The sequence below is a fragment of the Malaya genurostris genome, chromosome 2, assembly GCF_030247185.1.
Source record: "Malaya genurostris strain Urasoe2022 chromosome 2, Malgen_1.1, whole genome shotgun sequence".
NCBI lineage: Eukaryota > Metazoa > Arthropoda > Insecta > Diptera > Culicidae > Malaya > Malaya genurostris.
The window spans coordinates 4,326,120-4,348,464 of record NC_080571.1 but is presented as its reverse complement, the minus strand read 5'-3'; the positions used below and the strand labels follow the sequence as shown (position 1 = coordinate 4,348,464).

The window sequence follows — 22,345 nt, the reverse complement described above, 5'->3', positions numbered from 1 at the left end:
TCAAATATCTGCGAAATAACATCATCAAATGTCTGCTTCCTTCCTTCTCCTCGTCCGCAGTGCCCCAGCCGGGACAACTAACAAGAAAGAAATTCTATCAACCGTACCGACCGCCGCCAACTCCTCAGCCGGGTGTGCGGCGGCTGCCAGAGGAAATCGAAGCCGAGATCAAACAGATGGAGGAAAACCTCGACAAGCTTACACTGGTAACACTGGAACTGCCGGAGAATGTGTTCTGGTTCGAGCCACCGATTGTGTGCCGCTGGGAGCTGATGGAGGAAACGCTCGAGTCGGAACCTGGTTTTACCAAGTACCTGGAGAAACACAAACAAATGGTGCAGGCCTCCAAGCAGCGCAAAGCGAAAGCATCCCGGGACCGAAGGACGAAATATATTGAAGATTTCAACATCCTCGATATTCCACCACACGTGCCACTCAGCTCCATCGTGTCGGACTTCGTAGTACCGAAACTGCCGGAAAACTATACGGTGAAAATTATCCCACAGGACGATAAGAAAAAAAGCAAACGGCTGCTAAACGACGGGCGGAAATCTCGCGAGAAGAAAAAGAAGCTCAATAAAGTGCCATCCAGTACGGCCATAACCAATATCATATACGAAACAAAACTACCCTCCTATCTATTTCCGCCGGGTTGTGGTAGTAAGATACTTAAAATATGGGACCGTAAAAGTAAACAACGCTATCCGTCGCTACCGGAGGAAAGTGACGATCCGGGTGAGTATGATGACTCCGACAATGAGGGTGGGAAGGCCGTCAGCAGCAGCAGCAGCAACAGAAGGAAACAATATCTATTTTCAAAGTTCATGAAAGATTTGGACGAACTAATTGACATCAAAACACCAAAGTTCGACTTCAAGATTGAGGAAATTGTCGCAAATGTGGGAAAAGCCGAACACGGCAGACATGCCATTCAGTTGATGCGAGCAGAGGAGAAAGCACGGGAACGGGAACGCAAAAAACCTGTGCCGAAGAGTAAATTCGATTCGGACGACGAAGCGGTGGACTACGGGGACATCCTGGAGGTGGGTAATTACGTGATGGTGGACAAAGAGAGAGACTATGTGGGCAAATGGACAACCAGGGATATTCACGATGTGAAATTCAATGAGGACAAATTAACAATACAGTTTCGGATTGGGCGGTTGGGTGCAATTGGATTTGCCGCCAACCGATACAGTAATTTACCGTATCAAACGTGGGAGCTGAAACCTGATATCAAAAAGTAAGGAACAACTAAAATCATTTCCCCACTGTCATGAGATGTTGTTTTGTTATGTTTCGAATTTATATGTAACCATTACAGTCCGGGCAACGTGACATTCAGCTTAACAGCGGCCGTTGTTAGTACGGAAATCACTATCACGGAGGTGGGATTCCGGGTCAACTCCCTCCAGGGTGGACCGACACAGGCACTGCAGGACACCATCGGACAGATCATGCCACTGCGGAAAATGATAAACACGCTACGGTTGGCCGCGGTGGATCTCTTTCCCGAAGATGACGCATTCAACTATTCCGAAGGGTCGTGCGAGAAGAATCCTATCATGGAGTCCCATCTGTACGACTGCATGGGACTGCTGGCTGCAACCCACAACTTTGGTTCGTCCCGCTGGAATTTACCGTCTGGGTGCCGGATGTGCGTGCTGTTGATGCGTGAAATCGTCGAACATCGACGCGTGCCGAATCACTCCACACTGCTGGTCACTCCGTTGAAGGCGTAAGTGTTTTGGAACTATTTTTGTTTTTCTTCAAGCAATTATTCACAGACTATTAACCAAAGCTGATTGTATTTAGTCTTTCCCTCCATTTCTTATTATCAATTCTAAACATTCTTATTGATTGTCGAGCATTATATTTGATTGCCGGTTAAATGCATAGGGTACTGGTCTAACTAGCCAGCTGTCGTATGCTCAAGTCCGACCTGAAAGAATTCTTAGTGTCAATAGGATTTAGCATAGTAAGGAGTGTATCGAAAATAAGCTTTCCACATACATTTGTGTTGTACGCATGTATTTGTGATGCTTTTTATGCTCAGATCACAGCATGCTGTGCGTTTGGCTGTCAGCTTTCGATTGTTTACTTGTTTGTTTAAAAAGGAAGTGAAAATTAAGGTTCTGGACACATTGCTAAGTAAGAAGGGTATTACTATGCGAAAATTGGCGAAACGGTTTGGAATTCATCATGCCAGTGTTAAAACCATCATTCATAAGTTTGAGGAACACTATTCTTTGGATGAGCTACCAGAAAGAGGCAGAAAACTCGGTTCTTTCAGCCCGAAACTGGACCAGAAAGTGGTATCTCTAATCATGAAGAACAAATCAATGTCAATACGTGATTTGACCAAAAAAGCAGTAACGAGCTTCGGAATGATCCAGCGTATCAAGAGGCGAAATCACCTGAAGACCTACAAGAAGCAGAAAATCTCTAAAAAAGGTGTAGAACAGACAAAGGAAGGTTCTTCCAACTCGAAACTGAGCCAGAAAGTGGTATCTCTAATCATGAAGAACAAATTAATTTCAATACGTGGTTTGGACAAAAAAGCAGGAACGACTGTCGGAATGATCCAGAGTATCAAGAGGCGAAATCCCCTGAAGCAGACTATCTCGAAACAAAATATAAAAAAGAAGCAGCGAGCAGCAACAAGGGCCCGGAAATTGTATCCGCGTCTTTTGCAATGTCCGAATGCATGCTGTGACCTGTTATTCGTTGGTCACAATGTTGTTCCTTTGGTCACTGAGTCCAGCTTGTATATATTTTTCAAATATTGTATATTTTTGTTTATTTCATTGTCAGTAAATGTCTGAGTAGAATTTAAACGTCAATCGCGTTCATACTCCGTGTTTACATGTTTGAGTCACGTTTAAGCTCTGCTCAATAGCAAAGGTTGGTGTCAAAAGTAGGGTTTTGTTCAATTATTTATTCTATTTATTTATTTATTTATTTATTTATTTATCAACATATTTATTTATTTATTTATTTATTCAAAATTTATTTATTTACATTTATTTACTACATATTTATTATTAAATTATATATTATTTATTCAGAAATATTCATTTATTTATATTCATCAATTTATATATATCTTTGTTATTGTTCAATACCAATACATCAAATCATATTACATATTTATATAATAAAAGGAAACAAGTGTAGTAGGTACAAACATTAATCAAGATACCAACCAGAAAACGATAATACATTGTAACCGTCATCTGTCTACACACTGTCATCGTCGTCATCATAGTCATCATCGCAGCATAGAATGCGGGGTGGCATGCTTTGAAGGCGGCAGTGGGATTGGGATGGAAAAGGGACAACAAGCCGATAAAACCGCGGGAAAACCCTTGAGCAAGGACTAGTATTTTTCAGACCCGGGAGAGTGAAGATCGCAGCAGCGAGTCATAGGCAAGAAGTGACAGTGCGTTTCAAAAGTCATCCATAAAGTTGATCCAAAGGGATCTTAAACCGTTCAGAAGATCCACACGAACGTTAGTTTCTGTTCGGTGAGTCGAGTTGGGATCAGTGTGGTTGCCGTTTCCTAGATTCGTACGCCGCGAGTGCAATAGACGGTCAGTGTTGGCAAAACCAAAGACGCCAATTTCGACGCCACTACCTACGTATTGGCAGGGTTTGGCGGAAAAGACCGATCAAGTTAAAAATCCCACTCGACTTCGCGTTAGACACTCGTGATAATTTAAGTGCACGTGTACCACTCTCCGGGTTGTTTGTGAAACGCAGGCTTCCGTTACAAATAGGCCGAGTTGCTGCATCATCTGGACACCCTGGTCATCACATCACGGTCCCATCGCCCCGAAGCCAGTGCCGTCCCGCCCGTCGTCGCCCGCCGAGATCATCAAGTCGACCAACGTTCAGCACGGCCGCAACGGAGTGTTGAGAAGAAGTTATCGACGAATAAACTTGCGCAAGTAGTAAAAAGTATATTCTTTTGTGTTTATTTTATAAAATATAGTGTTTAGAGTTAAAAATTGTACGGTCTTTCCTTCATATTCAAGCTGTGTCGTCCATTTCGTTTTATTTGTTACTTGTTTCCGCCGAAACGATTTACTCAGTGGCCACAGTTTGGGAAGAAAGTCCGCCCAAAAATAGTGCAGTGAAGATTCTCCAGGAGACCAGCAAGGTAAACGACCCTGAACTGGTGGTCCGGTGCTGAAAAGCAGCCACCAGTAGTGTGTATACAAAACCATACGTAACAATGCGTTTTGATGGACGATGAAATTTATGTAAAGGAGGACTCAAAAACCCTTCCAGGTCCACAATACTTTACTGTCGTCGTTGTGAGCGATGCGGACAGGTTGATTCAAGTGGATAAATTCGGTCGACAGGTACTGGTATGGCAAGCAATATGCTCCTATGGTTTGAAGTCAACCATTTTTCACACTACCGGAACTATAAATGCAGAAATCTATCGATCTGAGTGTCTCTAGAAGAGATTGCTGCCTTTATATAAGAAGCATAGTACAACTCCACTGTTTTGGACGAATTTAGCGTCGGCTCACTATGCCAAAACCACTCTCAATTGGCTTGCGGAAAAGGGTATAAATTCCGTTGAGAAAAATATCAATCCACCAAATTGCCATCAGCTTCGACCCATCGAGCGTTACTGGGCCATCGTTAAGAGGGTCTTCAAGAAGACTGGTTAGGCAGCTGAGAACATGCAGAAGTTCAAAAAAAATTTGGGCTCAAGCGTCAAAAAATGCGATGCAACACTTGTCCGGAACTTGATGAAGAGTGTTCGATCAAAAATTCGAAATTCGTGAAGGAATAACTTAAATTTTAACCGGTTTTCATTATGCTCAATATCGTTTATTATCATTATTTTAACGAAAAATTTGTGGATAGCTTACTTTCAATACACTCCTTAGTACTAGCGATGCAATGATTCTGAACGCTAAGAATCGGCTGCAGAGACTGTTGAAACAGAAAGGCCAAATCCCACAAAAAGAATAAAATGCCAGGACTTGGTTTGCGTTTTGGTTTTTTATTAGAATTACACGAAACGTCGAGATCTGGTGTTATCTCGAGAAAAAACAAGTGGGTTATGTCAGAGACATAACTCGAGTACGTGAATTGAATCTTGCTCTAGAATTGTGAGGTTATATTCCGAACATAAATTAAGACTCAAGAACCCAGTTACAAAAATCTAATTCCAGAATACAGAATATTTAGTTCCATAGTCTTATTTTTCAAATCTGATACTGGGTTCTGAAACCGAAGTCAACACTTTAAATTAAGTTCAGAGTTCAGGTGGATCAGAATCCAGCTTTTTAAAATTAAAAAAAGAAGCTTAAAATTCAGTTTTAGAATTTAGTTCCAGAATTCAATGCGAATGAGGCTTTACACAACGCAGAAGGTCTGTTAATAATGAAATCCGAAAAGCGAATAAGATTGCGACCTGAGCGTTCGAGACTATATACCATATTCGTGATGGCATGGATCAAAATTATGTTGTTGCGTATAATACAACTCGAGATATTCAGTAACACAGATCATTGTTGATATTGGAGGGAGGAATTGGCTCAGAAAAATCATATTCTAGCTCAAAATCAACAATTTAATTAGGAATCTACTAGCTATTTTGTTATTTTAAACATGCTCCATTTCGAGTATGACGATTGAATTTTACACAGCACGGAGAAGAAACTGGGCATGTTGAAACAACAATAATCACATTTGATATTAGTTAATTTACGTGGGTTGGCGGTTCAATGCATAGGCGTTGGTTTTTACAAACCATTTGTCGTATGTTCGAGCTCCGACCTGGAAGGACTCTTAGAGTTAGTAGGGCTAGTATGTAGAAACAGAAAAACCAAATTACTCCTTTTGTATACACTAAGGTTTCTTTTTACACGGGGGTTACGTACCGTGGTAAAAAAATCCGTGTAAAAGAAAACCGTGTTAATTGCGGAAACCGTGTAAAAAAAACCGCGTGGAAAATTTGACGTAATAATTCCAAAAACCGTAGATTTGATTATTTGTTTGTTTTGTTTTGGATAAAATGAAACTTTTGATTATTTGAATGGAAAAAAGCTCATTTTTTAACTCTCAAATCTATACAAGGTGCACGTAACTGTGAAAATGTAACTGTTGTTTCACAATAAAAACGGAAATCTGAAAAACAACCAGAGGTTACGAGAAGGGTCCAGTCATACTTTTTTTTTTTTCAATAGTATAATATATATTTTCAGGCACACTGCTTAAGCTCTAAGATGCCAAGGGTATTTCCTAATCTTAATTAACGACTAACTTAAAACTAGAATAGTATCATTAGATTATGTCGTCTAGAATTTTTGAAAAAAGCTTTTAGCTGGTATTCGGCAGGTGTCGGTGAATTGAATATTGCATGAATTCCAAATGGTGCTATATATGGCCGCTTCCTTTCGGTTCGTGTGGGTCCGCGGGAAACACCCCCAGGCTACGAAGGCCCGGCGGGTGGCCCGCATGCTGGTCATCGTCTGGAGCGTAGGACCGTAGGCGGTGATGGTGATGTTACGAAGAGATGAGAAAATAAAAAAAGTAAATATTGTGAAAACCGAGGTAAATAGGGGGTATGGAAACAAAATGTCTGAAAACTACAGAGATCTAATTAGTTGCCATCGAGATGGTGAAGAGACATGGAAGGGGGGAACGAAAAGTTAGTGACAAAAAAAGATCTTGTTAGTTCCAATGAAGATGGTGGACAGGGACGGTGATCGAGAGAATCGAGCGGATGTTAGTGTCGAACCTGTAGGTGAAGATTATACTTTCTGAGCGAGGTATAACAGATTACACTTGGATATTAATGTGTTTGAGGTACTGGTATATAAGAAGCATATAAGAGATATCCCGACTAGCCAACACATCTCGGACCGGAACTTCAGGTGGTCTACCTCGGGCCCTTAGGGAGTCCTTTAATAAAGACCTGGCGTCACGATACTCCGTACACGTCCATACGACATGCTCGATGTCCTGATAACCGTCACCACAAGCGCAGAGACCGCTCTCCACGATTCCAATACGCCGGAGGTGCGCGTTGAAGGTGTAATGGTTTGACATGAGCCGAGACATCACACGAATGAAGTCACGACTCACGTTCATCCCCCTGAACCAAGGTTTCGTCGATACCCTAGGGATAATGGAATGCAGCCATCGTCCCAGTTCGCCATTGCTCCATGAAGTTTGCCAACTTTCGAGAGTTTTCTGACGAGAGATACTGAAAAATTCATTGAAGCAGATTGGTCTTTCATAAATATCACCTTCTAATGCGCCCACCTTAGCCAATTAGTCTGCCTTTTCATTGCCCGGAATGGAACAATGCGAAGGGACCCAGACTAACGATATTAAATAAGACCGTTCAGATAAAGTTCTCAAATGTTCCCGTATTTTCCCCAGGAGATATGGGGGATACTTTCCTGACTTCATTGCCCGGAGAGCTTCTATTGAGCTTAGACTGTCCGTGACAATGAAGTAATGGTCTTTGGGCAAGGTTTCAATGATCTCGAGGGTGTACTGAATAGCAGCTAATTCTGCGACGTAGACTGAAGCCGGATCACTGAGTTTGTACGAAGCGGTGATGTTCTGATTGAAGATTCCGAAGCCTGTGGACCTGTTGATGTTTGATCCGTCAGTGTAAAACATCTTTTCACAGTTGACTGTTCTAAATTTATTATAAAAAATATTTCGGGCCACTTGAGGGCGCACGTGGTCCGGAATTCCACGAATTTCTTCTCTCATGGATGTGTCGAAAAACACAGTAGAATTAGTAGTATCCAAGAAATGAGCACGGTTGGAAACAAACGAAGAAGGATTAATATTCTGAGCCATGTAATCAAAATACAAGGACATAAAACGGGTCTGAGAATTGAGCTCGACAAGCCTTTCGAAGTTTTCAATCACCATCGGATTTAAGATATCGCATCGGATTAGCAATCGATATGAGAGATCCCAGAATCGGTTTTTCAACGGTAAGACGCCCGCGAGCACTTCGAGACTCATCGTATGAGTCGACTGCATGCAACCTAAGGCAATACGCAAACAACGATACTGAATTCTTTCCAGTTTAATGAAATGGGTGTTCGCGGCAGATCGGAAGCAGAAGCATCCATATTCCATTACGGACAATATCGTTGTTTGGTACAGCCTGATCAGGTCTCCTGGGTTTGCACCCCACCAAGTTCCGGTTATTGTGCGAAGAAAATTGATTCTCTGCTGGCATTTTTGTTTCAGATATCTAATGTGACATCCCCAGGTGCCTTTGGAGTCGAACCAGACCCCGAGATATTTAAATGTGAAGACCTGAGCTATGGTTCCACCCCCTAGTTGAAGCTGTAGTTGTGCTGGTTCTCGCTTTCTTGAAAATACGACCAGCTCAGTTTTCTCCGTAGAGAACTCGATACCCATTTGAAGAGCCCATGTCGACAAGTTGTCGAGGGTATCTTGTAATGGTCCTTGGAGATCGGCAGCTTTGGGTCCTATAATGGACACAACGCTGTCGTCGGCAAGTTGTCTTAGCGTGCAAGATGTGTTGATACATTCATCAATGTTGTTTACGTAAAAGTTGTATAAAAGGGGGCTTAAGCATGAGCCCTGAGGAAGACCCATGTAACTGAATCGTATTGTCGACAAATCACCATTTGCAAAATACATGTGTTTCTCGGACAATAGATTATGTAAAAAGGTATTCAAAACCGGCGAAAGACCATGCTGGTGCAGCTTCTTAGATAGGATATTTATAGAAACTGAATCAAAAGCCCCCTTGATATCTAGAAATACTGATGCCATTTGTTCTTTACGAGCAAATGCCATTTGAATTTCGGTTGAGAGCAACGCAAGACAATCGTTCGTTCCTTTACCCCTGCGGAAGCCGAATTGTGTATCTGAAAGTAAACCATTAGTCTCGACCCAATTGTCTAGACGGAAGAGAATCATTTTTTCGAACAACTTCCGGATACAGGAAAGCATAGCAATCGGCCGATACGAATTGTGATCGGAGGCTGGTTTCCCAGGTTTTTGAATGGCGATAACTCTCACTTGTCTCCAGTCGTGTGGAACAATATTACCCTCGAGGAACTTGTTAAACAAATTCAGCAAGCGCCTTTTGGCAGAGTCAGGAAGCTTTTTCAACAAGTTGAATTTAATTCTGTCTAACCCCGGGGCCTTATTGTTACACGACAAGAGCGCAAGTGAGAACTCTACCATCGAAAACGATGTTTCGTTTGTATTCGAAGTCGCGGCGCGGGATATCTTCTGTTCCGGAACAGAATCAGGACATACTTTTTTAGCGAAATCGAATATCAAGCGGTTAGAATATTCCTCGCTTTCGTTCGTTGTGTTTTGGTTGCGCATTCGTCGGGCTGTGTTCCAAAGAGTGCTCATCGATGTTTCTTTTGTTAATCCGTCAACAAACCGTCGCCAGTAACCTAGTTTCTTTGCTTTAACTAAGTTCTTCATTTGCTTATCTAGCGCTGCGTAATTTCTATAATTATCAGGTGTTCCATATTTTCTGAACTTTTTGAATGCTAAAGATCTTTCCGCGTTCAGTGATGAGCACTCTTTGTCCCACCACGGGTTGGGAGGACGAATGTTAGTATTCGCGCCGGGTATACGTTTCGTCTGAGCTTGAATCGCAGTGTCGAGAATCAAGCCAGCCATAAACGTATACTTTTCCTCCGGAGGAAGTTCTTGTGTTGTTTCTAGTTTCTCAGATATCGATATTGCGTAGCATTTCCAATCAATATTTCGTGTGAGGTCATACAAAACATTGATTGTTTCCGATGGTCTTAATCCGCTGGCGATTGAAATTACGATAGGCAGATGATCGCTACCGTGGGGATCAGGGATTACCTTCCACGTGCAATCCAACCGTAGCGATGTCAAGCAGAGGGATAAGTCCAGCGCACTTGGTCTTGCTGGTGGTGCGGGAATTCGTGTCATTTCTCCCGTATTCAAGATTGTCATATTGAAGTTGTCGCAAATATCATGGATCATAGCTGATCTGTTATCATCATGAAGACAACCCCATCCCGCACCGTGAGAGTTAAAGTCTCCTAAAACTAACGTCGGTGCGGGAAGAAGTTGCATGATACTGCTGAGCCAGTGGTACCCAACTGAGGCTCTAGGGGGAATATAGATGGAAGCAATACAAAGGTCCTTGCCTTTAATTGTGACATGACATGCGACAACTTCAATACCTGATATCGAGGGGAGGTTAATTCGAAAGAAGGAATAGCACTTTTTGATCCCCAAAAGTACTCCTCCGTAGGGATTATCTCGATCCAGGCGAATAATGTTAAAATCGTGGAAGTTTAGTGATACATCAGAAGTTAACCAAGTTTCGCACAATGCAAATGCGTCACATTTCAGATTATTTACTAAGTATTTAAAAGGATCTATTTTCGGGATGATACTTCTACAGTTCCACTGTAAAACAGTGATCGAATCCTTGACCTCGTTCGAAAAATTAGCCATCGAAGGAAACGATTGCTGAGAGGAGGGGCCATTTTGCAGTCAGCTGCATCAAAAACATTTTAACTTTTGGCAGGAAAGTCATCAAAATACCTTTTAGGGGGTCAGAAATGTTGAAGACGGAAAATATAAAGTCCACAATGTCACTGAATTTTACAAGTCCAGCACTTGATGTGTTTTCTGGTTCCTTGGGGACTTTCGGGGTTTTGGGTGTCCCCGGAAGTGTTGGATATTCTTTCTCCGATTTCAAGTCTCCGGAACTAGGAGCTTTTGGCTTCTTCTTTTCGTTTTTTTTACCAACACTTCCTTCTGCTGTTACTTTTGGAGGGCCTTCAAGAGATATCTTCGAACCCTTTCTAGGGAGTTTAGGAGATGATATATTTTTCCTCTTCCTAAAACTACGAGGGACAGTTGAAGATGTACCTTCTTGAGGATCGTCAGAGTCGCAATCGTCCGCAGACAAACAGGTGTAGGGGTTCTGTTCAGGTGGTGTGGCGATTTTCAGCATTTCTGCGAACGAGCGGTTTGATCGTTGCTTGAGAGATCGTTTCAAATGATCTCCACGCAATTTATACGCAGAACATGCTGTGAGGTCATGCGGGGCCGCCCCACAGTAAAGACACTTTTCAATGTCTCTGTCGCAAACGCCATCCGCATGACTCTCTCCACACTTCGAGCAGCGGGGCCGATTTCCACAATGGGAAGCTGTGTGTCCTAGTTGTTGACAACTAGTGCAATTCATTACCCGTGGTACGAAAAGTCGTACAGGTAGACGAACCCTGGCCAGGAGAACGAATTTCGGCAAAGCCGAGCCGGAGAAGGTCACCCGATACGAGTCCGAGTGGGGATAAGACTTTGTCCCATCCGCGGCGATCGATACTGAATGCAAACGTTTGCAGTCCAGTATCTTGACATTCTTAAGCAAGGGATCTTTAAAACATCCGACCCCATGTTTGAGAATGTCCTCGCATGTCAGACTTGGATCCGTGATCACTCCGTCTATCTCGACTTCGCGAGCTGGTATATAAACGCGGTAGTCCCGCGTAAAGTGATCGTTTCGAGCGATCTCATTAGCATGTTTCAGACTGGTCAACGAGACCCTGAGCTTATCGGGACGAATTTTTGAAATAAATTTCAATGTTGTATATTTCGACTCCAAGTCTTTAGATATTTTCAAAATATTAAGCGGTTTATTCTTCTCTTTGGTCCGAAAATAAACCACATAAAGGCCGGCCGAGGGTGAAGGCTCTTCGGGATACTGTTTAACCCGGTGAGTCTTACTATTTGGGGCAGATTTAAAATCTGTTTCCATTTTATCTTCGGGGGGCAGGGGAGAATTTAATGGACTTGCCATAGCGCGGTTGAGGTTCCGCGCAAATTATAGGGGGAGTCAAAATATAAGACGATAAAGGGACACGAAGGGAAAAAAGATTATACTTAGCTAATGATCCGTAGCAACTCGGCCGCTGAGGCCAAGCGTTAGTTACAACGACCTCCGAGAATAAATATGCACACAGCACCGGTTCACGGCACCACACTAAACGTCGGTTCACTGTTCTTATTGTTTTAACACAATAGCACCCGGCACTGTCTTACGGTATTTATTGTTTATACTGTATTGATCTACTGCACAAGCTCACGAACAAAAGATCTGATATTAAATGACCTTGAAACGGATTAGAATGGATTAACGCACAGCTGCTCTAATGCAAACTACCATCCGATCGATACGACGGTCACGAAAGGAATGGTCCAGTCATACTTGATAAAACACATTGGATGATAAATTAGAACACTTAGAAAAATCAAGCTTGAGAATCAGTTCTTTTCAATTCCGAAGGTGCGATGTGTAGTAAACACTAACGATCTTAACAGTCATTTTCAACTAAACTGAGTGGGAAGATATGGGTATTGGATGAAGATTTATGCACTCAGAGACAGAATTAAAGGGGAAGAATTCATAGAGATGAATATAAATCAAATTAGAAGAGGTATTACTATGAGTGACGCTCGTATATTTTTTTTACGAAAAACAGTACATTTGGCGTAAAAATCAAGGAAATACAGTACATCGACTTTGAAAATACAGTACATTTTACAGTAATTTCTAAAAATAGTGAATAAAAAACAAAAGCAAATAAAATTGATCAGCATCTTGCGAGTAAAACAGATTGAAAAAATGACAGGCGAATACAACTATGTAATGAAAACCGCGAAAAAGCCACCGCAGAGATGGGACTCGAACCCGTAGCAAGCCAAATACGGGTAAATCGTTTTTCCTATTAAACTATCCTGCTTGTAAGACACACATACAAAAAGCCTAACTGAACATAAGAACCGAACATGTTCAGCTGTGCTCGGGCCCTACGGCGTTTATTTGTAGTCATTTCTCAATAACAATCCCTCCGCAAGGTGTTTCAGCCCTCCATTAGTCCGTTTATTTGTATGTTTCACATGCAGATGGCTTTAAAACGAAAGGAATAAAAATCAAAAGATGGACATCAACAACGCGACTTGAACCGAAAAACATTAGATCACAAAGCACACTAGTTAGTCGCCTGAGCCACAGAAGCACATATCTGCTTGGCTGGTAAATCGTGCGTCTCACTTGCTAGCTTGTGTCATTTGAGAAGTAGTTATGAATTGTATCGTTTGAAGAATTATGTCACCTGTAAAATTAATAATTTCTTTCTGTGTAATACTACTAGAACTATATCATTCAAATGGGTATGAAATACTGTACTGCTCGATATGATGAAGAGTTGAAGTAAATTTGACTAGTTCTTCAACGCTCCGAAATTCTCGATGATATCAATGACGATGCTGACATCATACATCACAACTAAGCGGAAGAGACGTTGTCGTGTAATTTACGACAGGGGTTCAAGATCTGAAGACTGATTAATCATTTTATGGAACGACAGTCAATACTCCCGTGAATTGTTGAATGAATGATTTTAGTTAACTTTCAAACTTTAAATTAACTCTCATAATCGTTTTCTTATAGACAACCTGTTCCCTTTTTTTAAATTTTCTCAAAAAAAACAAATGACAGTTCTTTTTAAACTCTCATCAGAAACCGTGTTAATTGCGAAAACCGTGTAAAAAAGCCGTGTATAAAAAAACCGTGTGAAAAGAGACCTTAGTGTATATATTTGACGAACAACCATATTCATGTTCAAAACAAAAACATTTTTTTGTTATTCTTATGCGTTTAAGGTGAAATGTCCCAAAAACCGCTTAAGTTGAACTAATCGTCGCATAAATCAGAACAGGCAAAACCGACCCACAGAAACCAGGAATATTTTCAGTGATTGAGCGCAGTGGGCTAACCACACGTTTTTTTTTACTTTTAAAAGAGACTCTGATTGATCGGTAATGGATTTGTGGATATTACACAATTTGGATATATCCTAATTCAATCTTTATTGTTATTGACCAGTATTATAGTGGAACTGTTAACCATGATTTTTTTAAAATTGACTAATATGAGATTATATGTATATGTGTAGACTAACATGCTAACAAAGTATATGCCTGAGTTTAGTAGCAAGTATAGATTCGTCTTTCAAAAAACGATTGAGAACAAGAAGCATTACAGTATTTTCTGTATCTTAACCAGTACCAAATAGTAATTCATCGCATGAGACAGAGAGAGAGAGCGTTCGAATTTCATTATTGATTAAAAAACTGTCGAAACAATAAATTACTGGACAACGAAAATTTACCACATATATACATTTTCCATAAACGTATATATTTTTGATTTGTAATTCTGGCACTAAGGAGTGTATCGAAAATAAGCTATCCATAAATTTTTCTTTCAAATTTTGATGAAAAACGATATTTTATTGAAACTTAAAATTGATCCTTTATTGTACGAGGTTAAACTTGAGCATAATGAAAACCGGATGAAATTTAAGTTATTTCTTCACGAATTTTCGAACTTTCGATCGAACGCTCTTCATCAAATTCTTGTCCAGTGATGCATCGCATTTTTTGGACGCTTGAGCCCAAATTTTTTTTGAACTCCTGCATGTTCTTGAAGTCCCTCTTCACGATTGCTCAGTAACGTTCGATGGGTCGAAGCTGAGGGCAATTTGGTGGATTGATATTTTTCTAAACGAAATTTATACCCTTTTCCGTAAACCAGTTGAGAGTGGTTTTGGCATAATGAGCCGACGCTAAATCCTGCCAAAACAGTGGAGATGTAATATGCATCTTACATAAAGGCAGCAATCTCTTCTGTAGACACTCAGATCGATAGATTTCTGCATGGTTGGCTTCAAACCACAGGAAAATATTGCTTGCCATACCAATATCTTTCAACCAAATTTCTCCACTTGAATCGACCTGTCCGCATCGCTCACATTCTCCCCAAAGACGACAGTAAAGTATTGTGGACATGGAAGGGTTTTTGAGTCCTCCTTTACATAAATTTCATCGTCCATCAAAACGCATGCATCCAAACAATGCAAAAGACGCGAATACAATTTCCAAGCTCTTGCTGTTGCTCGCTTCTTCTATTTTACACTTTGTTTCGAGATTTTCTGCTTCTTATAGGTCTTCAGGTGATTTCGCCTCTTGAAATGCTGGATCATTCCGACACTCGTTCCTACTTTTTTGGCCAAATCACGTATTGACATTGATTTTTTCTTCATGATTAGAGATACCACTTTCTGGTCCAGTTTCGGGTTGGAAGAACCGGGTTCTCTGCCTGTTCCTGGTAGCTCATCCAAAGAATATTGTTGCAAACAATATTTTTCAGTTCTAAACTCATCCCCGTGGAATGGAACAGTAACCGTTTATACATTTCGAAAAACCAATTACGGTTCGGCAAAGCAAAAAATCAAAATTCTAAGAATACTTAGTTGTAATAAATTTTATTGCGTAATCTTAAGTACATTTAACCTTAATATGTTAGTAGATCAAACATTAATTGTTCCACGAAACTATAATATAGGTTGTTCACACAGCGCCTCATAGTTACAGTCAATCATAAAAATGGTAACAATAAACATTTATATCTATTTTCACATTTTCTTCTAAAGGTAATTTGTTTTAATCTGTTGTTGGATTTTTCAAACTTGTACCAAGTGTTGGTGATTGCCGAAAATTTGACAAAAGCTGCTCGATATGCATACAACATTTACTATTCGGTAGAAGATGCTACAAGAACTCGAGTCTTTCAATGCATGAACCGCGAGAGAGTTTTTCTACATTTCTTCGCTCCACTCCATACTCTGAGTATTTCACGGCCCTTACAAAAATTACAGTCTGATAATGATTGGTGCTGTGTGGAATTTATCAAGAGAGAATAGCAAGTTGACAATTATCGCAGAAAATCGAATCGATGATTCGACTTGAAGATTCTCATAGTTGCAATATTTCAAAACCCTTGTGTGGAGCATTCACAAATATTTTCATAGGCACAACTTATACAAAAGTTATATGCACATAGTTAGAATAGGCGGCAATAGTAAAATGATTCTATCGCAATTATCCACTGCCCATACCGAATCGGATCGCGAAACGAGAATAAGCGACCGTTTGTTGCTTCAGAGAGAACCCCCACAGCAGCGAGCTAACCTCTGATTCTCAGACACGTCATCGAGAGAAACTCGCTCTCGCACTGGTGTCTATTCTATGTTAAATGAACCATTCCGGTTTTTTGTTGCTGAGATGATATCCGTCTCTCTTTGATGGCACTGATTGAATCGTGTGAAGAGTTGCTAGTGAGAGTTCTTTGATACGATAAAAGCCATCCTTGCTGGTACCTATTAAATAGATACAATAATACAATAACTAATATATATATATATATATATATATATATATATATATATATATATATATATATATATATATATATATATATATATATATATATATATATATATATATATATATATATATATATATATATATATATATATATATGTATATATATATATATATATATATATATATATATATATATGTATATGTATATATATATATATATATATATATATATATATATATATATATATATATATATATATATATATATATATATATATATATATATATATATATATATATATATATATATATATATATATATATATATATATATATATATATATATATATATATATATATATATACTGTTTTATACTTATATGACAACGTCGTTTCAGTATTATTTCAACTGCATACTATTGAAAAAATAGTTAGAATCGAGCTATGTTTTCATCCACCAATCCCAGTTGTACAAAATGATGTCAATTTCTTGTTCGGCATAGGAGGCTTTGCGTCATGCATAAAAAAACACCGCATCGTTATGCGTAGTATGAAGAGAAATCTATAAATATATGCTGCACAATATTTCTTTGCCTAGTTGATGTTTGACTGTGAATGAAACAAGTAGCTTGTCCAGTGAGCTGATGACTAGATTGTATATGCGTTCACTAGCTGGATTGTCGTTTTTGCATTATGTGGTGTGGTGAAATTTCCTGTTGTCTGCGCAACACCGTGTTCGCTTGAGTATCTTATATATCATCTAGCTATCGAAGAACTGAATCAGCGTGGCGATTCTTTTGAAATATCTCATGTGTTTAGCAAATTTTTGGTCGATTTTGCCATTAAAAATGCCTGACACTTCGCTTCCCGAGGCTTGGTGTCAATTTAAAACATGCAAAACTAATCGCGTAACATTTTTCTGTCATAATTTTGAACGCTTATAACTCAGTCATTTGTTGATGGATTTATATAATTCAACAACCAATCGATTTGGAAACATTTAACTTAAACTTATGAGATAACGTCATTTGAATATTTCAATTGCACACCATTGAAAAATTGGTTTGAATTGAGGATTTTATTTTGGTTCTCTGGTAACTATCAGGTCAATTTAGAATCCATATTATTTACCGACACTTTCCGAAGATTATCGTCGATTTTGAAGAAGGATCAATAAAATTACACTATTACTGAGTTTACTGGTACAACATTTTTCGTTAAAGTAAATAAAATCTTCTCTTGGATCGATTAACTGTATATAAAATTAATAAGTTTGTACGTTTCACAAAAATTATTAACATAAAATAAAATAGTTTCATTTGTGCAGGTGTTATTCTTTAGTTTGTTTATATCTAAAATTGAGCTTTCAAGTAACTTTGAATTCATCATAATTGACTTCTAGTTAAAGGACGCAAAATGTCTGTGTGTGTATGTGTGTGTATGTGTGTGTATGTGTGTGTATGTGTGTGTGTATGTGTGTGTATGTGTGTGTATGTGCGTATGTGTGTATGTAACGGTTTTTGCACTAACTTTTCTCGGAGATGGCTGAACCGATTCTCACAAACTTAGATTCAAATGAAAGGTCTCGTGGTTCCATACAAAATTCCTGCATGTTATTCGGATCCGACTTCCAGTTCCGGAGTTATGGGGTAAAAAGTGCAAAAAATGAAAATATGTATTCTAAATTTTCTCATAGATGGCGCGACCGATTTTCACAAACTTAGGTTCAAATGAAAGGTCCTGTGGTCCCATACGTAATTCCTGAATTTCATCAGGATCCGACTTCCGGCTCCGGAAATATAGGGTAAAGTGTGTTAAAAATTTTATACCATCACTGAAAAGAGCGAAAAACCGTAAAAACTTTCTAAATCGACCTCAAATCTTTTCCAATTGATAGTTTTTATCAGTAGACGGTCAAATAAATCTATTTCGGTTATTCTTTTAAGAATCGAAGAAAAATAATTTTGAAGAATACCACAGTATTATATATGATAGTATGATTGATATGAGAAAGGCATCATTACACCACTAGGTGGATTAAAACAGGTTTTTCTAAAAGTTTTCAATGTTTATATACCGACATAAAAGATGAAGCACCTGCAAATTTAAAACTGGTTTACTCTGCCGTTCTATTTTTTTCTATATTTCAAACACAAGTAAAACGCTGCTGGGAAATTCAGTTTTTTTTTTGTTAAAATTTCCATTTTAAATTTTAAAACTGACACAAAATATGCATCTACCCGATATTTCACCCATTCGCCCTGCATGAAGGCAAGTATTAATTGAGCAAAACAATCTAACTGAGGCTATTTTTATAGATTCGGCTTTGTGCGATTATTCATACTGTGTAAAATGATGGGGTATATATTTATGCTTGACGCAAAATCTCCTTATACCGGACCGAAGCAGAACTACTATTGAATGAAATGGGCAGCAAAGAGCAAAATCGTCTGCCGTGTTAGAGGAATCGAGAGAATGACATCATTTTGGCATGCTGTGATTGGCTCGTGAAAACATCAATTCAAACCGATTTTGGAATGGTGTGCTGTTCAAATACTAAAACCACGCTGCTAAACATGTTTGAGTTAAATGTTTCCGAAGCGATTGATAGTTAGATTATATAAATCCATTCACAGATCACTGAGCTATAGGCTAAGACAAAAAGTCTAACGCCCCGTATTCTATTCTTAGCTATAGAATACGGGGCGTTAGACTTTCCAATGCCAAAAACCCGATCATACAGCATTGGGTATTCCATCTTTCAGTCATAATCTACTGCCAAATAAACTTTTCTTGAGCAAAGAAATGGTTTCGCATTCCGTTGCAGAAACAAGTTCGTAGCATCGATGAGTGCTGTCTGGAGAAATGTGTGACCACAGGGAATGCGGAAGTAAATGGAATGGAACGGGAAAAGTTTTCCACAAGTTGCTTTTATTGAATTATAAGATTTCGATGAACAAAACACAATACGTCCTTAATTATATCTGATGAATTTGTTCTTACTCACAGAGTATCGTGATAACATGCTGGGTTTATTTTCATCGTATTCATTTAGTATTTCAGCTGATACTGCCTATTCCAATTTTATTTATAAAACGTACTAAAAATTGTAACTCTGCCAAAAGTGGTCTAAAAGCAGTCCCTTCGCCTAGTCTACCATGCGACTTCCCTTCGGTTTCTGTTTGCAGGACAACCAACCACGAAGCCGATGGTAATTGGTATGCATTACGTGTATGGAACGATTCCAAACATCACACGGATACAAAAAGCCCCAAAAATTTTCAAATCGAAAAACGAAAGTTAATATTCCTTCCGACGCTTTCGCATAAACTGGATTGTGACGGCTGTGAAATTGCTTGGAGATGGACAATTTTACGAGTGCCAAACGAAATAAACAAGTGACACCGTAAATTCCTTGATTCGTTTCATTTCAAGCGTTCCGAGAGAATTTATGAACCCAACACACAGCACCACATAATGACCTTAATTTCAATCTATTACAATTACAGAACCATTGTGGATTCTCTGGAGGTTTCACCCGTTTTCAACACCACCCCAGTCGAGAGCATGGGAGTACGTACGAACAGTTTACTTACGGTCCAACGAAAAACAATACGTACGCTAACTAAACCGAAACCATATACATTTTCAGCATTACGCCGATCTGTACCATCTGGCACGGGAACATTCGCAACCGTCGTCCAAGCTGAAACAGGAAAACATGAGCCTCATTCTAAGAGACAACGTCGTCCAGCTGTTGAAGTCGGTTCGTCCATTATGTTTTTCGTAACAGTAAAAATATGCCTATGCTATTAGTTTTATTCTTCTTCTAGTAAGTAGGTTACAAATCTATCAATCAATGTGTAACTTTTCCAAAGTGTTTTCATCCTGAAAGAAGAATCAATTTAACCATTGTTAATGAAATTATCTCCAGCCTGGTAATAAGATTCTCAGTCCGTCATCAGCGGGTTTCGGTGGACCATAAAGCAAACTCACGAGTGAGTGAGTGAGTGAATGAACCGATTGTTATCGAGTGCGGAGAGCTAGTAAGAGTAGGCCATGAAAAACAGAGAGCCACCCCAGTCGACCTTCTCGGTTGCCATAGGATTTCCCGCTTGGTAGCTCCGAAATCTCAACAGCAAGCCACGCACTTCTGTACTTCTCGCAGCTTCGGCGTGGAAAAGTCCTGTTTTCTCCCGTTTTACTCTCAGCAGCGTTTATGTATTGTAATGCGATGGCGTGCAGTCAGTAGTAAACGACGGTTTGTCTCATCCAGTGCTCTCGTTTTTTGGTTAGGAAAAGCTTTTCCGCTACCTTCTATCCCGGTGTCGCTAACGATTTGTTCTTTCTTTTTTTTTTTGCTGTACGCAGTGGACTATTACCATAAAAATTGATCACGGCCGCTGCGGTATTCGGGGAGGACCTAGAGAACACTGTTGAGATCCGAAAAAAAAATTGCTGCCCAGTTTCCATCAGAATAATTTAAACGAATAATTAAAGTACAGCTGTGTACGCGTAGTGAAAGAATGGATTCCAGTTTCGACATGAGAGTGCGGGTGAACGACGAGACGAGTTATTATTATTCATAAAAAGTCAGTGTGAATTTCTGATGGCACGGTTTAATGGAGTATACAGGAATGTCGGATGTGGATTATGCCTGGAATAACCTGAGCGGGCGGAAGTAAGAATCAATTATTATACCGTTCGGGTACCAGCGGTATGTGGATATATGTTTCATCTAAACGAAGTAAATCGGTGACCATGGATAACACTTTTGTGAACCATTGAAGTTTTGCGTATGCGAAATCTGTGCTACTGGGAATTCATTGTCGACGGATAATTCTCTCACTGCGCTGGAAAAAGGAACGTCGACGCCACTTGAACAAAGGTGATTTCGCTCAGATAGCTCAAATTAACGGGGACGGGAATGATGTGAAAAATGAAATAGGCAACAAACTTCTACGGCCCCCCCCCGCTTACGCAATTTGAGATACAATACATACGCTAGTAGCTACTATGAAAAATCACGATTCCAGTAAAAAAAATGAGTAAAATTTCACACCAAACCAAGTGACTGTCGCACACAGGGAAAATATTTGTCTACCATCATCATGACGTTTTGTTGGTTAGGCCCTGGGGAAATTTATTTTGTTTATATTTAAAGTTCACATCGTTTCCCAAAGTCAAATAACTGGAGGAATTTTCTCTGCCATCAAAAATAATGTGGTCCGAATGAGCATAATAAGTTAGAATAAGAATAAAAACTGCTATCCAAATCGATTCTTGTGGGAACTTTCTACGGAATACTTAGGCCAGCAGTACATTTAAATTCAAGAGTTATATTCCTTAAGACAATTCCCAATAATCAAGTTTATAACAGAAAGTAATTTGCATATCAATGAATATGGTTTCGTTAGTAGTTAATATAGAAGAACTTTCTGACAAGAATCAAAGAGTGTTACAGGTTCGATAGAGTTTTGTAATAATCGGGTAGCCAATCCCCGACTGTGGTTATTTCAACTTTATTGCTCACACAGACATTTCAACGCAGCTCTGATAAATCGCTGCAATAATAATTAGGACACTTGTACCTTCGCGTTTCAGTTGTAGTTCCGTTGCGAAACTAAATTTCGTCGGTGACGCTCTGAAGCATCCAGTGTCAGTGCCCTATAATATTCGATCGGGGTAAATCGAGATACCATTGGGTGAGGAGATTTCCATGGAATCCAGCATGATGCCATGGTGTACTACTTTGATGAATAGTATAATACGATTTTTTTGACGTAGGGCTACGTCTTTGTTTACTATATAAGAGTGCGAATTAAAAATTCGAAAAATAAACCGGTTCAAACAGTTGTCAGGATTAGAATGATGACACGACATGCAAGAAGGCTTTGGCACGGTTTGGCTATTCGGAGTCGGGTGTCGAACAAAAAAAAATCAAAACTAGCCGCGTAACCATTATTTATTTATTTATTTCATCAAGCAAATGTAGACTGCATATAAATTGTTTACAATGTTCACTTACATACTACGCATTATTTCTACGACAAAGTTGAGATTTCATTTGATTTTT

At 39.4% G+C, this 22,345-nt stretch overlaps 2 protein-coding genes across 5 annotated transcripts in view; both read left to right on the top strand.

Moving 5' to 3' along the window:
- Positions 1–20,232, top strand: part of LOC131432981 (dynein axonemal intermediate chain 7-like) — a 49,328-nt gene extending 29,096 nt beyond the window's left edge. Inside the window, exons 7-10 of the mRNA XM_058599674.1 lie at positions 61–1,243; positions 1,325–1,738; positions 19,779–19,842; positions 19,922–20,232. Of these exons, the coding sequence (XP_058455657.1) occupies positions 61–1,243; positions 1,325–1,738; positions 19,779–19,842; positions 19,922–20,059 (1,799 nt within the window). The 3' untranslated portion in view covers positions 20,060–20,232. The remainder of the gene's footprint in view (positions 1–60; positions 1,244–1,324; positions 1,739–19,778; positions 19,843–19,921) is intronic.
- Positions 20,233–20,512: 280 nt separating this feature from the next.
- LOC131427987 (zwei Ig domain protein zig-8) overlaps positions 20,513–22,345 on the top strand; it is a 37,511-nt gene continuing 35,678 nt past the window's right edge. For 2 of the 4 annotated variants that reach the window (XM_058591608.1, XM_058591605.1), the window contains exon 1: positions 20,513–21,157. The gene's annotated coding sequence lies outside the window, so the exon portion shown is untranslated. The remainder of the gene's footprint in view (positions 21,158–22,345) is intronic. The other 2 variants (XM_058591606.1, XM_058591607.1) reach the window with 2 other exon arrangements.